Source organism: Terrapene carolina, unplaced genomic scaffold (genome assembly GCF_002925995.2).
Source record: "Terrapene carolina triunguis isolate 2854851 unplaced genomic scaffold, T_m_triunguis-2.0 Scaffold85, whole genome shotgun sequence".
NCBI classification, from domain to species: domain Eukaryota; kingdom Metazoa; phylum Chordata; order Testudines; family Emydidae; genus Terrapene; species Terrapene triunguis.
The window spans coordinates 880550-894771 of record NW_020664436.1 but is presented as its reverse complement, the minus strand read 5'-3'; the positions used below and the strand labels follow the sequence as shown (position 1 = coordinate 894771).

Sequence of the window (14222 nt, the reverse complement as noted above, 5' to 3'; positions counted from 1 at the left end):
AGGCAGATATGCTGCTGCAATTTAATGTTTTTAAAAAACAAATACAATCAAAAGAAAATTACAATATGTTGTAAATTTGAATAGAACTTTGTCTCTAGAAGCTTGTCTAGAGGCTTGTTTTCATTTACAATGCATAATGGTGAAGGAACAACTGCAAAATCACTAGGCCGAACGTCAGGGATTGACTACATTTTCTGAAGATTTAAGGTTTTTGTCTATGTTGCAACATAGTCTGAGCAATTTCTTTGCATCTTTATTTTTCAGAATGAATTATAAGGCCCCCATTTGCAATGAGCTCAGTGTGGATGGACCCTGGGACCACAGGGAGCTCACTGCAGGACTAGAGCCTAAAAAAGGAAAGACAATGGGAATCCACTGATGGCATGTGCCTATTTCAAAAAACAATTGCTGAAAACCTAAAACTAAGAAAAACCCATTTAAAAATCCACCCTCCCTCCTACTCCCATCCTTTAAATCCTTCCGTAAAATTCATTTCTGCTGTGTTGTTTAGAAGTGTTACACTTCACTGGGGAAAAAAAATGCAAAGCTTCATTATTTGCATCAGAACCATAAGATGTACTCAGGCCCAGAGTGAATTCTTATATTGTTACTGTAAACTATTATGTACTTTCTCATCCCTTGCCATCATCCCTATGGGGGACAGACCTTGAGTAAAATTTTCAAAAGCACCTATGTGACTTATGAGCCCAAGTCCTTTTTTTAAAGGCACTTTTGAAAATGTTTTTGGTTGTCTTTTTTCTCATGTTTCTGTAAAGTGACTATCATATTTCCGGGTGCTGTAAATCAAATAAATAATCATGTTAATAGCTCTTGAAGATCTGGCTGTGAGATGTGCATGGTTTTAATGGTGAACATAAGTCATTATACATTTATACTTGCAGTCTATAAACTACAATTTTAAACTGTTTACATTCAGAACAGGTTTCTGGGCTTTTCCTGCCCCCCTCTTCTGTGGAAAACTATTTATGATAGAGACACATTAGTCATTAGCAATATTTTCATTGATTTTTTCCCCATCATATATAATTTCCCTCATGTTAAAGGAAGTAGACAGGAATTATTAAATGAGAGGGTATGAAAAAAATTACATTTGCAAGGAAGTATTTATCTTATGCTTCTTCTGACTGTATGTGCCTCAAGGGAATATAGAAGATATGTAATGGGTACAGTACAGAAAGGACTATGTATATATTTAATATGCATCCTGAAAAGCTGGTGATGCATCTGAAATGTACTTTTAAAAAATAATTGTTTACAGTGTACTGAATTATTATAATAAATTAAAATTAATCCAGGTTTACATTTGGAAAGCTTAACTATACTAGCAAAGTGCTCCTAGAGTGCTACTGTGGTTGCAGCTTGAATTGGCAGAACTGTACTTTTGCAAGCACAGTTTATTCTAGCCCCACCCCTACTCATGCCCCTACCCCCTCCAAAACAACACTAGGTGAAATAAACTAGATTGGCAAAAGTGTAGTTTTACCGTTATAACTGTGTCTACATTAGGGGGCTTCTGCCAGCACAGCTATGTTGGTCAGGAATCACACCTTTTCACATCCCTGTTTATATGTATATCTGGCCTGATACAACAATTTGCAATGCACTGTCCTAATAATCAAGGGAAAATATAGAAATTACAGAAGAAAAATATCTCTTAAATCATCTAGTCTACCTCCTGATAAGTAAAGGATTGATCTCTAGATTACACTTTTTAGTGCTTTTTCCATTCTTGCTTAACCACTGGGGCTTCCACCCTACTCATGGGGGCTATTAAAATGCAACATAGTTTCCCAATGCCCAAGACTTTTTTTCTGATAGCCAGGCTATATTTTCTATTTCCTATCACTCCCACAGGATAATGGAGCACCTAATACACAACTCAATTAATACAGGAGAGTAATATAATTAATGCCAATCTACATAGGTTTATGGAAATCAGATTCTGTCAAACTAACCTGGTATTTTTTTTTATAAGATTGCAAGTTTGGTGTTGATGTAATACACTTCTGTACCTTCCCCAGCCCTGAAGCTCGAAAGCTTGTACCTTCCACCAACAGAAGTTGATCCAAATAAAAGAAATTGTCTCCCTCAACTTCTTTAAGGCATTTGACTTGGTACTGCCTGACATTTTGATTACAAAACTAGAACAATATAAAATTAACATGGCACACATTAAATGGATTAAAAATTGGCAGATTGGTCTCAAAATGTAATTAAAAACAAGGAACCATCATAGACAGGTGTGGTTCTAGTGGGCTCACACAGGGATCAGTTCTTGGCCTTATGCTATTTAACATTTTTACTAATGACCTGGACGAAAACATAAAATCATCACCGAAAAAGTTTGGTGATGGCACAAAAGTTGTGGGAGTGGTAAATAATGAAGAGGACAGGTCACTGGATTGCTTGGAAAGGTATGTGCAAGAAAACAATGTGTGTTTTGATTTAACTAAATGGGAATGTATACATCCAAGAACAAATATTTAATACTGGGCTCTTCAATCTATCAGAGAAAGGTATAACACCATCCAATGGCTAGAAGTTGAAGATAGACAAATTCAGACTGGAAATAAAGTGTGCATTTTTAACATTGAAAGTAATTAACCATTGGAACAGTCATGGTGGATCCTCCATCACTGACCATTTTAAAATCAAGATTGGATGTTTCTCTAAAAGCTCTGCTCTAGGAATTAATTTGGAGACTTTCTATGGCCTGGCCTTGAAATCTATGAATCTTTTGATCAGTTCTGCAAAAACAACAAGGAGTCTGGTGGCACCTTAAAGACTAACAGATTTATTTGGGCATAAGCTTTCGTGGGTAAAAACCTCATATGCCCAAATAAATCTGTTAGTCTTTAAGGTGCCACCAGACTCCTTGTTGTTTTTGTAGATACAGACTAACACAGCTACCCCCTGATACTTGATCAGTTCTGGCAGATGTTTCTGCAGTATTTACTCTTTCCCAGTACCTAACAAGGAGATGAACCTTAATAAAATTAATATGTAACAATTATGTCCTAGGCATCGCTTGGTACAGTCACATTATATCCTACATTTAACAGGCCTGCAAAATGAGAAGCCTTAAAAAAACTTTAAAAAAAAAAGCTTGTCATACACACATCTCTTGACACACACACACCCAAAAAACCCCCAGCACACAGAAAGTACCTCCCAAAGCTGTCATATACTCAGCCCCCAGGATCCCATCTTTCACCCTTGATACTCTCATAACCCCCCCCCCCCCGCCTCAAAATACTATTTGAATACACACCCCCCCCCCCCGACCTCCTTCTGTCCTGCCACCCTCAACTTCCCGCACAGGCCTCTCTCTCCTGCCACACTCAGCCCCCTCCCCTCCCCCCCCGCGCCGCCGCGGGCCGTGCAGCGGAGGGGAGGAGCGGCGCAGGGGGAGCCTGTCCCAGGCCAGTGCGCCTGCGCGGGGCGGAAACACGTGGCCGCTGCGCCGCTGGCCTGGAGCAGAGGCCGGGCCCAGAGCGCCATGGCGGCGGCCGGAGCAGCGTGTGGTGGGGACGCCCCGCGGGCCCCCTGCGCCTTCTCTCCGGGCGGCCGCCGCTCCCTGGCGCTGTGCGGCCCCGACGGGCGCCTCCGGGTGTGGGACACGCCGAGCAGCCGCCTGCAGCACGAGTACGTGCCCTCCGCCCACCTCAGCGCCGCCTGCACCTGCCTGGCCTGGGCCCCGCCGGGGGGCCGCCAGCCCCCGAGCAAGGTACCGGGGCGGGAGGGAACGCGGGGCCGGGCCGGGGGTGCCGCCGCCCGCACCGCATGGCCCGCTTGCCCCGTGCTGGGCCGGGCCTGCTCCGCCCCACCCCCCGGCACCATGTGGCTTCCCCGGGGAGAGCAGCCAGCAGGCCCCGAGTGGGGGGAGCCCCCCTACAGCCGGGAAACAGCCCCCGTGTGACGGGGACACGGCCACAGCGCACGCCCCCCCCCGCAGGACTCCCGCCTCCTGTCCGCAGCACCCTGCCGGGCAGCGCTAGTGCAGACGGGCCACCGGCAGCGCACGTGGGGCACCCACCCCCGCTCGGGCCGAGGCTAGGGGTGGTGGGGCCGACAGGGTCCCCTCCCGGGGGAGCCGCTCCAGTGAGGGGGGCTAGTGCGCGCAAGCCCTGGGGGAAGGGAAGCATTAGGTGAACCTAGTCCTAGGCTTGCGGGTGGGGAGAGCATGGGGTGGGGGAATCTTAGCACCCATCGTGTGTGCGCCTAGTGGTGAGGTAGTCCTTGGGTGGCCCAGGCTGGTGTTAAGTGTCTCCTCTGGAGCAGTAGCAACACAGAGTTTACAGTCGCTAGGTGTATGGTGCTGCATCTGTGCCTGTGTATACTTTATATATATGCCACAATAACAACGGTGGTGTCTTTCATTAGGGAGTCTCTAAGCACTTTAGAGGTGTTATTGAACTAAGACTCCCAGTCCCTTTGTGATGTGGGTAAATATTTTCCACTTTTACAGGTTGGGGAAACTGATGATGGGAGTATGTGTCTTGCCCAAGGTCACCCAGTGTCCAAAGCTAGGAAGAGAACTAAGGAACAATGACTTCTTGTATGCATTGGACAGTTTTGACATGTACCTAGTACAGCCCCATTTATCCAAAATGGTTGTGTAATCAAAAATATGTGGAGTTCCAGATAATTGGAGGGGAGGGGGGGAAGCACTTAGGTAAGCCATTCTCACTTGTGGCTGTGACAGAATGATTTTGCTGATGGGTAGTTCTTCTGAAATAGGTTTGTATTAGCCATGTAAATTAATTGAACTGTGTGTATGTATAATAGCTGTAAGTATCCTTTGCTCAAAGAATGAATTATATTTGTAACCTGCTGTCCTTCATATCAGCTCTATTGGTGAGATACTGTTAAGGAGAGAGTAATGGCATTAGGAATTCATACACTACTAATTTATGTAGAATTCAGTCTCCTTTTGGGATAACATCTACCTCACCACTTTTGCTCTTTGCAAGTTATTTGTGGAAGGGAATTTTTCCAGGATTTAGGAATGCTTTAAATAGGTATGAGTGACATTCAGTGATTTCATTCTGAGCAATCATCCGGGAACTTGGAAATTCCAGTGTTGAATTTCAGAGCATTTGTCTTATTTTTTTTACAGTTCATTATCAAACCCAAAGGTGTGATCAAAATTAAAACAACAAGGTGCTAGCTCAGTTACGTCCTGTCTACACTGAGATTTGAAGCCACCATCTCAACCATTATTTTAGGATTAAAAACAGTATTTGAACCTTGTTCTTGTTCAGAAAGTGCAGTTTCCCCCTGGCTAGTAGTATAGATAGGGCATAACTATATTATAATATTTTTTTATTTCTGTAACATCTGTACAAGGATTTCAAAGTGCTTTACATACATACATGTTTAATTTATTCTGAGAGTGCTCCTGAGTATTATCCCATATTACTGATTGGGAAATCTGAGAGATTGTGAATTGCCCAAGGACACAGGATTTCTGTGGCAGAGAGAAGTAGTTTAGATCTCCTAACTTATTGTCCTGTACTTTAATTTGCTCAATATAACAATACACTTTTGAAAACCATATTTATAATTTGGAATCTATGCTGACTGAAGAAACTGCAGGCCTCTCTCACTTAGTGTATTGCATGTTGGGACGCCATTTCATAGCATGGATTTGGTTTTGCCTGTGTGGATGGAACCAAAGTATGTTATAACCTGTAATATAGCTTTCAAACATTGTTATAACATGGTGTCCTGGCATGATACAATGTGTACACGAGCTTCTTAAGCAGCTTTCTAGCAAGAACTGTGTCTGAAAATGGTTCTTCAGAAAAGGGCTAACGTTTTAAAATCTAGGTGTAGACAGGGCTTTTTATCTTGTGTAAGGAACTTTGTCAAACACTGGGCCACATCTTAGTGCTAATTATCTCTTAACATGTTGAACTCTGAGCATTACCTGGATTTCAGCATGTTCTCTTGTGGAACTGGTAACTTTTCATATCTCGCAGTATGTATTTTCTGTAGCTTTGTAACTTGTTGGTTTGTGCTCAGATTGAATGAGCAGGGAAAAAAATAAAGCTCTGATAGCTGAGCCAACTAAAGGATGCTTGTAACATAAGATTTTTTGTTTCCTTTTGCTCTGGAAAGCTTGCTGTTTTCTGCTCATGTCATATGCTTTAAGAACAATCATATGCCAGTAGATGCCTCTAGGTGGTGTTTGGCCAGGTTCCACTTACACAAAGGCAAAGTATGTTCTGGACTCTTGCCACTTTAATGATGACCACACGTTTTTTGGCCAGCATGGGGATGAGTTGTAGAAATCAGTGAGATGTTGAACTCTAATCCTGGGAATTCCTAGCTCTGTGATAGCTGCTTGGAGCACACATCTCCCCAGTCTCTGTATATGTGCTTGTAGTGTGGGAGGTATTTTAGCTTTTGTTATGGTGACACAATTTTCTTAAAGTGCTGGTCAGTAGAAAGTCTCCCTGAAATAGTCACTTATAAAAATCTACTTTTCAAGTGAGGATATTATGGAAAAGCATGCCCTCTTAAAAGAAAAAAATCAAATTATTTTACCATAACTGCTTTAACTAAAATACTAATGTTCCTCATTCAAAATCGTAAATGAATTCTAAATATTTCTTCAATCCCTAGCGTCTGAAAAAATAGTAAGACGCTCGTATGTGGCAGGATCAAGTTCTATGTCTTGCACACGAAAGCCTAGATGTTATCTGGTATCAAAGGCGTCCTGATCCTGCAGTGAGCTCCATGTTGGGTCGCAGTGAAATTAATAGGAGATATCGCCATGCAGGATCAGAACCTAAGACTAGTTTGTATTTTAGTTCTATGGATTTTTTGGAAGGGTGTGAGCAAGGCATTTTCTAGATCAATATCTAATCCTCGTGTTTGTTTAGCAGAGGGGTTCTCAAACTGGAGACCCTGGGGGTCGCAAGGTTATTACATGGCGGGCTGCGAGCTGCCAGCCTCCACCCTAACCCTGCTTCACCTCCAGCATTTATAATGGTGTTAAATATATTTAAAAGTGTTAATTTATAAGGGGGCTTGCACTCAGAGGCTTGCTATGTGAAAGGGGTCACCAGTGCAAAACTTTGAGAACCACTGGTTTAGCACCTTTTATTCCAAAGACGGCATACCCAAATGCACTCATTAGCCAAGCTTTTGGGAGCATTTCAGCAAAGACATAGGGTAACTTAAAAACAAGTTTCCTTTGGAGAACCTTTGCTACTACCTGGCTCGCTCATTCTGTAACATCAGAAATGCTATGAGTTGGATGGACTTAGGTAAGACTTGCTTGTATTTGTAATGTGTTCTGGAATATCTCCAGTGAACTAAGAATTGGGGGGAGGAGGGTAGAGGTGATGGGAGGATGGAAGAATTTTAGATAAATTAGTAGGTGCTTCTGTGCTTATGGCTGGTTGCTTGCTATTTCAAGGAGAAAGGGTTTTCAGCGCCCATCTGTGCTTAACTGGTTTCATTTAATGCAGATAGTGTTTAGGGTCTTCCGGTACTATCTGGCATCCAGTGCGAACATAGGCCTCATCTTCACTGACCAAAGAACAGTGTTTAAACACAGCTTTAATGTGACTGCCTCCAAACAAGTTTAGTTAGTTGGTTTAATGTTCAGACCTAGTGTTGATCATGACTTTAAAACCTAGATTAACATGCATTAGACCTGGTTTGAAATGTTTAGTTCCAGGTATGAACATGCTTTGGGATGTGTGTTATAGTTTTTGCTGCACTTTTAAAAACTCTTCCTTTGTCTCTAAAAATGAAGCCTGAAAGTATGTTCGTGACCAGCAGAGACCTCAGCTTTCCACTTAGGTTTAGCTTTATGTGAAAGCTTTTTTGGAATGGAGTTAGATATTTTTTTATTCAAATGTCAGTTGTTCTGATTTTTATTAAACTGGAATAGAGTTAACTTCAGCTAAAACTAGTCTCTTTTTGCTTCCCAAATATCCTACATTTAGCCCTGTGTCAAAAGTTTAGAGTACTGTAACTTCAAGGATCCAAAGTCTTTTTTTTTTTTTTTTTTTTGCATTGTTTAAAATTTAGAACTTAAATGTGTAAGCTTCCAGATGACCTGCAGCTCTCATATCTTTGGGCTTGGGCACAAATTAATTACATGCTGCCATGTGACCTATTGTAATGTAAAATAGACACCTATGTAGGTGGAGCAGCAAGGCTCTTGTTTTAAGCCCACAAGGAGTCCTTTTTCAGCTTCCTTGCAGTGCATTAGTGCAGATATCCTGTTCTGTAGAGGAAACATCATTTTGTGTCTTGTGGGTAGAAAGTTTTTAAAAATGAAATCTGAGATGAGGTAGTGTCTACATAAGGTACAACAAACTCGTCAGAAAAATATTTTCCTTTTGCCTGTGGGGTTGGGGCTGCTTCGTTCTTCTGAAGCCCTTAAAGAGTTAAGTATGAACACAGTCTGACATTAAACCCTTGTGAGCAGAAGGGTGGTGGTGGTGGTGGTAGCTTTTTCTCCTCCTTTCTTTATGGTTTGGCATCCTGAGGAACTGATTCTAGTCTCTTTCACTTACCTAACCTGGCCATCCCACCACACTTCTGGCCAAGGAGGACAGGCTGAAACTCTGTGTAGAGATTGTCAGTGGCTCTCAAACTGTGAGGGCAAGGGATTAAAAAATGGTCTGAGTATGGGAGCCAGGAACTACGAGATATAATGCCTGTTCTGATACTGACTTCCTTTGTGGCCTTGGGCAAATCACTGTGTTGTCCTAATTTTCCCCATCTGTAAAATGGGAATAGCACTTTCCTCTCAGGGAAGTTGCAGATTTATTTAATGTTTGTAAAGTGCTTTGAAAAATGAAAAGTACTATAGAAATGCTAAATTCTGTTACGGTTTTGACCTTCCCCTTTGGGGATGAAGCATACCCCGTGTACTACCTTTCAGCCTCGCTCTGGGAATAAAGCAAAGACTAGAAAATGACCTTGGGGTTTTCTTCATGGAACAGCACACTGCCACCATGCTATCAGAATGATTTCATCTGATCTTTTAAAATTTGATTTTGAGCCATAGTGGTGGAAATAATACTCTTTGGGCTTGTCTACACTAAGATTTGTAATCCTGTTAGTTAACATGTTAAAACATGATTGTGTCCTGTCTACACTAGAATTTACACACATTTGTTCCCAATTGTGTTTGAACTCTAGGGTTACGGAACCCTTATTTGGGGAAGCTGACCAGACTAACTTACTTTTTTTTTTTTTTTTTAACCCCACTCCCAATCTCTTTTCAGGAGGGTCCTCAGAGGAAAAAAAGGAAATCTGAAGCTGCAGAAGCAGGCGAACAGTTTGATCTGTTGGCCATTGGTACAGCGGTTGGCAGTATTTTATTATACAGCACAGTTAAAGGAGAATTACAGAGCAAACTAGTAAGCGTCACATCAATCTTTCTGCCTATTTGTAAGGTCCTATCTGTTGCTCAAAGGGGTGGGCTAAGCTAATTTAACAAAGTTTTAAATTCTGAATGGTTATATAGTTACACACATGAATGGGTATGTGGTATCCACAAGAATGTCAGAATGATTCTACTTCTAGTGTTGCTAGTATGTATAGACTGAGGAATTACTTTTTCTAGACTAGCGCAACATCATACGATTACATGTACATTTGTAATTCTTGAGTTCCTTTTAACTCGAGAGGATAGTAAGGATTTAAACACCATGAAATTCATCTTGCGTGTATTGCATCTTCAACAATTAGACAATATTCTGTGTCTGAGAATTTAAAAAATTGCATTGGCTAGTGTGGAGATGCTACTTGCACTGGCATGTTGGCTTTTCTATAAAAGTGTGAATCACAGACTTAGCTTTCCATATGATGTCTTGTGTGAGTCCTTATATTCTCAGCACATGTATCAGGTGGTGGTTCCATCCTGCTGTCACTTTTCCTTCTTTTTATTAACATCACCTCTTCTCTGCCTTTTCATTTAGCCTTGAATTGTAACAAAACAAAGGAATATAATGGTTGATATCAATGATAATATTATGTCATAGACCTATGAGACTGATTTCCTCCTCCTGGTTCTAGGCTATTAGTCGTGGGCATTGATGCACAGTGTGTATTTATTACATATGGGAAAGCATCTGTGTGCCTTGTTAAGTTGGGTAGTGGTTTAGCAACATTGGTTTAAAATTGATAGGGTGAATGCTGAAACTTTGCTGGTGACATGTCTTTATTTTACCCACAAAGTTCATGTTTTTGATGGGTCCACAGAAATGTTGACCATTTTTCTTTTGTTAGTAACAGAATAGTGGCTTGTATTTGGGGTGTCATATTTAAAAAAAAAAAAAAAAAATTTGGAATGGCAAGAACATTCCTCACTCTGTCATAACTGAAAAGTCATTTTTGGTTTTGAAATATATCAAATTAGTTTTTTTCTCTGCCCATATTTAAGCATAATGCCTTGCTGTGATGATGCTTACTTGGTTTCGCTCATTGCTGACTTGCAGTGAAGACATTTTCCTCTTGGCTGTCTGAGCAGGCTGGTGCTGAATTAAATAGTAAAATTCAGTAAATTTACAGGAAACTCAAATTATGACTAAAAGCGGGTTAGCGATGCTCTTACAAAACTGCGTTAATCTTTTGGAAGAAGATCCATTAACTTTTCTAGGCATGTGTTCATCCTCTCATTCTGGTTAGAACAGATTCTCAGTAAAATGCTGTTGCTGCTCCTTCGGTAGGACTTGAGTTCTAATACCAGGTCTCAGATTAAGTATAACCCAGTGCATTTTCCCCCCCACACTGATAGACTCCCATGTTTGGGACACATGATGCCAGGATTATTCGATGACTTGACCAATGAGCCCTGTGATGGGATCCCAGGGGTGCAGCATGGAACGGTGGGACCGCTGTGACCCCTGAACTCTCTCCAACCTGGGCTGTCTTTCACAATGCCTTACTAGTGACCAGCAGCAAACACCTCCAGTTTCTGTTATCGTTCTGCACAACAGCATGTGGAGCGCCACACCCAGCTAGATTGCACGAATGCTCCCAGAGCCAGAAATCACACAGAAAAGGCACCATAGCCAAATCCCTGCAGCTCCCAGCACTGCACCTCAGGAATATACCATCTTGCAATGCTCAAGATGAGCAGTGCAAATTTATTAATTTGGTTCACCACTTCATCAATGGAAAACGGATATACACTCGCGTTTGCAAAACCTGAGCAGATTTGCCACACGCTTCATACAAACTCATTGGTAAAGATAAACAGTAAAACAGATTTAGTGACAACAAAAGATAGATTTTAAGTGATAGGCAAAAAATCAGTTACCAAAAGAAATAAAATGTAAGCACGCAGTCTAAACTCTCAACCCTATTAGACTGGGCAGCAACTAGACTAAGCAGTTTTTCCTCACCCCAGTGGATATTGCAGTTCATAGTACACAGATTTCACCCTTGAAATCTGGGCCAGTCCCCTCAGTTGGAGTCTTCAGAGTGTCCTTGTTGCTTGTAGCATGGGTGGGTGAAGGAGAAAGGGGCCACATGCTGGGCCTGTGTCTGTTGTATATCCTCAGTCCTATGTGCTTGGGGAGCACAAGTCCAGGCATGTCTGAGTGGGCATTGCTGAGTCTCCAGGCAAGATTGAGCAGTTCCCCTGGTGTGGCCTCATGCGGGTGAGTCATTGTCAGGGTTCCCTCCCCACTCTGAACCCTGGGGTACCGATGTGGGAACCTGCATGAAAGACCCTCCTAAGCTTATTTCTACCAGCTTAGGTTAAAAACTTCCCCAAGGCACAAATTCCTTTCCTTGTCCTTGGACGGTATTGCTGCCACCACCAAGTGATTTAGACAAAAATGCAGGAAATGGTCACTTAGAGTCCCTATTCCCCCAAAATATCCCCACAAGCCCCTTCACCCCCTTTCCTGGGGAGGCTTGAGAATAATATACCAATCAGTTGCCTTTAATATGAGTACAGACCAGACCCTTTATCTTTAGGACACTAAAATCAATCAGGCTCTTAAAAGAAGAACTTTATTATAAAGAAAAAAAGTAAAAGAAGCACCTCTGCAAAATCAGGATGAAAGGTAACTTTACAGGGTAATAAAAAGATTTAAAACACAGAGGACTCCCCCTCTGGACTTAGTTTCACTGTTATAGAAACCAGGAATAAAACTCCCTCTTAGCATAGGGAAAATTCACAAGCTAAAACAAAAGATAATCGAACACATTTCCAGTAGCTCCCTTGCTGGACTGTGGTTGTTGATGGGTTGATTGACCCCTGCCCAGGTGTTGGTTACTTTCCTTGCTGTTGCCTCTGGGAGCTAGTATCTGGCTGATTTCCCAACTTAAGTTCTCTTACATATGAAGTTATGAGAATTGTGTTGTATGGTGGTTCAGTTGTTTATATAGTTGTTCAGTGACCACCATACAGCACAATTCTCATAACTTCATATGCATTAATGATATACATATATGGATAGAGAAATGACTTTCAACTGATCAGAACCTTTCCCCGATGCCGTATAAGGCATGCTTTATATGTAAGATCACGATTATATAAAAATGAGGAATATGGGGGTTAGAGGATGCTCTCCCAAGGTATAGAATGTCACAACCCCAACCTTCTCTAAAATCTCAGAGCTGGAAACCCTTCTGCTAGTGCCTCTGGTTTTCTTCCTCCTGCCTTTTCTCTTTCGTCTCTGCCCCTTAAAAAAAAAACTCCTTGTGTAGGGTATCAGATTTAGCTGCCTTTAGAGATTAGATCGTGACATCCCCATTTTCTTCCTTGTTTGGTCTATTCATTATTGAGATATTCAATAGTGTTTAGCTATGCCCATCCAGTTGTTTTCCAGGCCTGTGAGCTTGCAGCCATTTTGATAACTTGACGGACAGGAGAGGTGGCTGATGTTTCTTGCTAAGTCCTTGGGTCTGGTCTGGTGATGGCTCCTTCTGAAGTGCTGAATATATGGAAATGGCACTTATTTAGCAGCTTGCTTGGGCAGGCAGGCTCTTGAAGTGTCCATCTGGGAGATATCTGTATCATCAGGGAAGAAGGCTAGCAAGATACATAGTTTATTCAGATGGGTCTGTTTGGGCTGTATTTATGTCAATGTAATGAGGAGGGGGATGGTTTTCTTTATCTGTGACTTTAAAGTGCTAGAGCAGGCTTGAATTCTCTCACTAAACCTTTCATTACTTAAAGAATTTTAAAGGTGTAACCACTTATATTTCTAGCATCTATCTAGATGCATGTGTGTGAGACCAACTTAAAACTGCAGTATAGTGCCATCTCTCTGTTTGAGTGAATAACCCTTTTCATATTTTCCATAACCTGATTTAGCTCCCCAAAAGTGGCCTGTTCGATATGTTGATTGCACAAAAACTCATTAGCCAAGGCCCGTTTCATTTGCCCATTAGCAATTAAATCTTTGTTTCTCTTGTAGGATGGTGGTCATGACAATAGAATAAATTGTGTACGGTGGCACCAGGACAATGGTTGTTTATATAGTTGTTCAGAAGACAAACACATTGTGGAATGGAACACACAGACCTGCAAAGTGAAGTGGTGAGTGAGACTGGTCTGCAGTCAGTAGTGTCAGCATTTCTTTTACACATGTCCTTCTTCCCCTCATCAAAGCATTTTGGTCAGGTCTAGTTGGAGGTGCCATATTTTGCTATGCAAGGTGTTTGGACGCTGACTTTCATGCAAGCAGGGGCTGGTAGTCTTCTGTGCTGAAGGGAAAGCTGTCACTCTGCTGGGCTTCTGAGGGGGACTGTTATGGCTCTGTTAAAGGCATAAAGGATGCACTGTGTCAAGAAAATAATTGGGTCTGGCATTTCTTCAAAATCAATTTTAAAAAATATCAGACATTCTGGTCACAAGTCTCAGCAAAAATATAAATTTGAATTCTTTGAGTGCTTGCTCATGTCCATTCCATATTAGGTGAACACCGAAGAACACCAGTTACGGAAAAGGTAACTGTCTTTTATTCAGAACTGTTTTTGGGCTGTCTTCACAAAACCAGATTTCACAAGCATTTAATTTAGAACATACTCTTGTATTATAAGGTAGGTCTATTGAAACTCTAAAATGTGCTGGGCAGTACACTGTCTTCATCTAGTATTTCACAGTCACGTAGTTATGTAAATCTATGTCAGCCTATTGAAATGCAGGCCAAGGTTTTCAAAAAGGTTGAATACCCAGCATCTCCTGCTGACTTCATTGGGTGTGCGCT

At 41.8% G+C, this 14222-nt stretch overlaps 1 protein-coding gene and 1 non-coding gene across 3 annotated transcripts in view; both read left to right on the top strand.

The window, feature by feature from the left end:
- The first annotated feature begins 3482 nt into the window (after positions 1-3482).
- Positions 3483-14222, top strand: part of WDR43 (WD repeat domain 43) — a 35347-nt gene continuing 24607 nt past the window's right edge. For both annotated transcript variants that reach the window (XM_026649588.2, XM_026649587.2), the window contains exons 1-3: positions 3483-3748; positions 9279-9413; positions 13431-13552. In XM_026649588.2, the coding sequence (XP_026505373.1) occupies positions 3521-3748; positions 9279-9413; positions 13431-13552 (485 nt within the window). In that variant the 5' untranslated portion in view covers positions 3483-3520. The remainder of the gene's footprint in view (positions 3749-9278; positions 9414-13430; positions 13553-14222) is intronic.
- Positions 10448-10525, top strand: LOC112105410. The gene has a single exon (XR_002908010.1). It is a non-coding gene; the product is annotated as a small nucleolar RNA SNORD53/SNORD92 (small nucleolar RNA).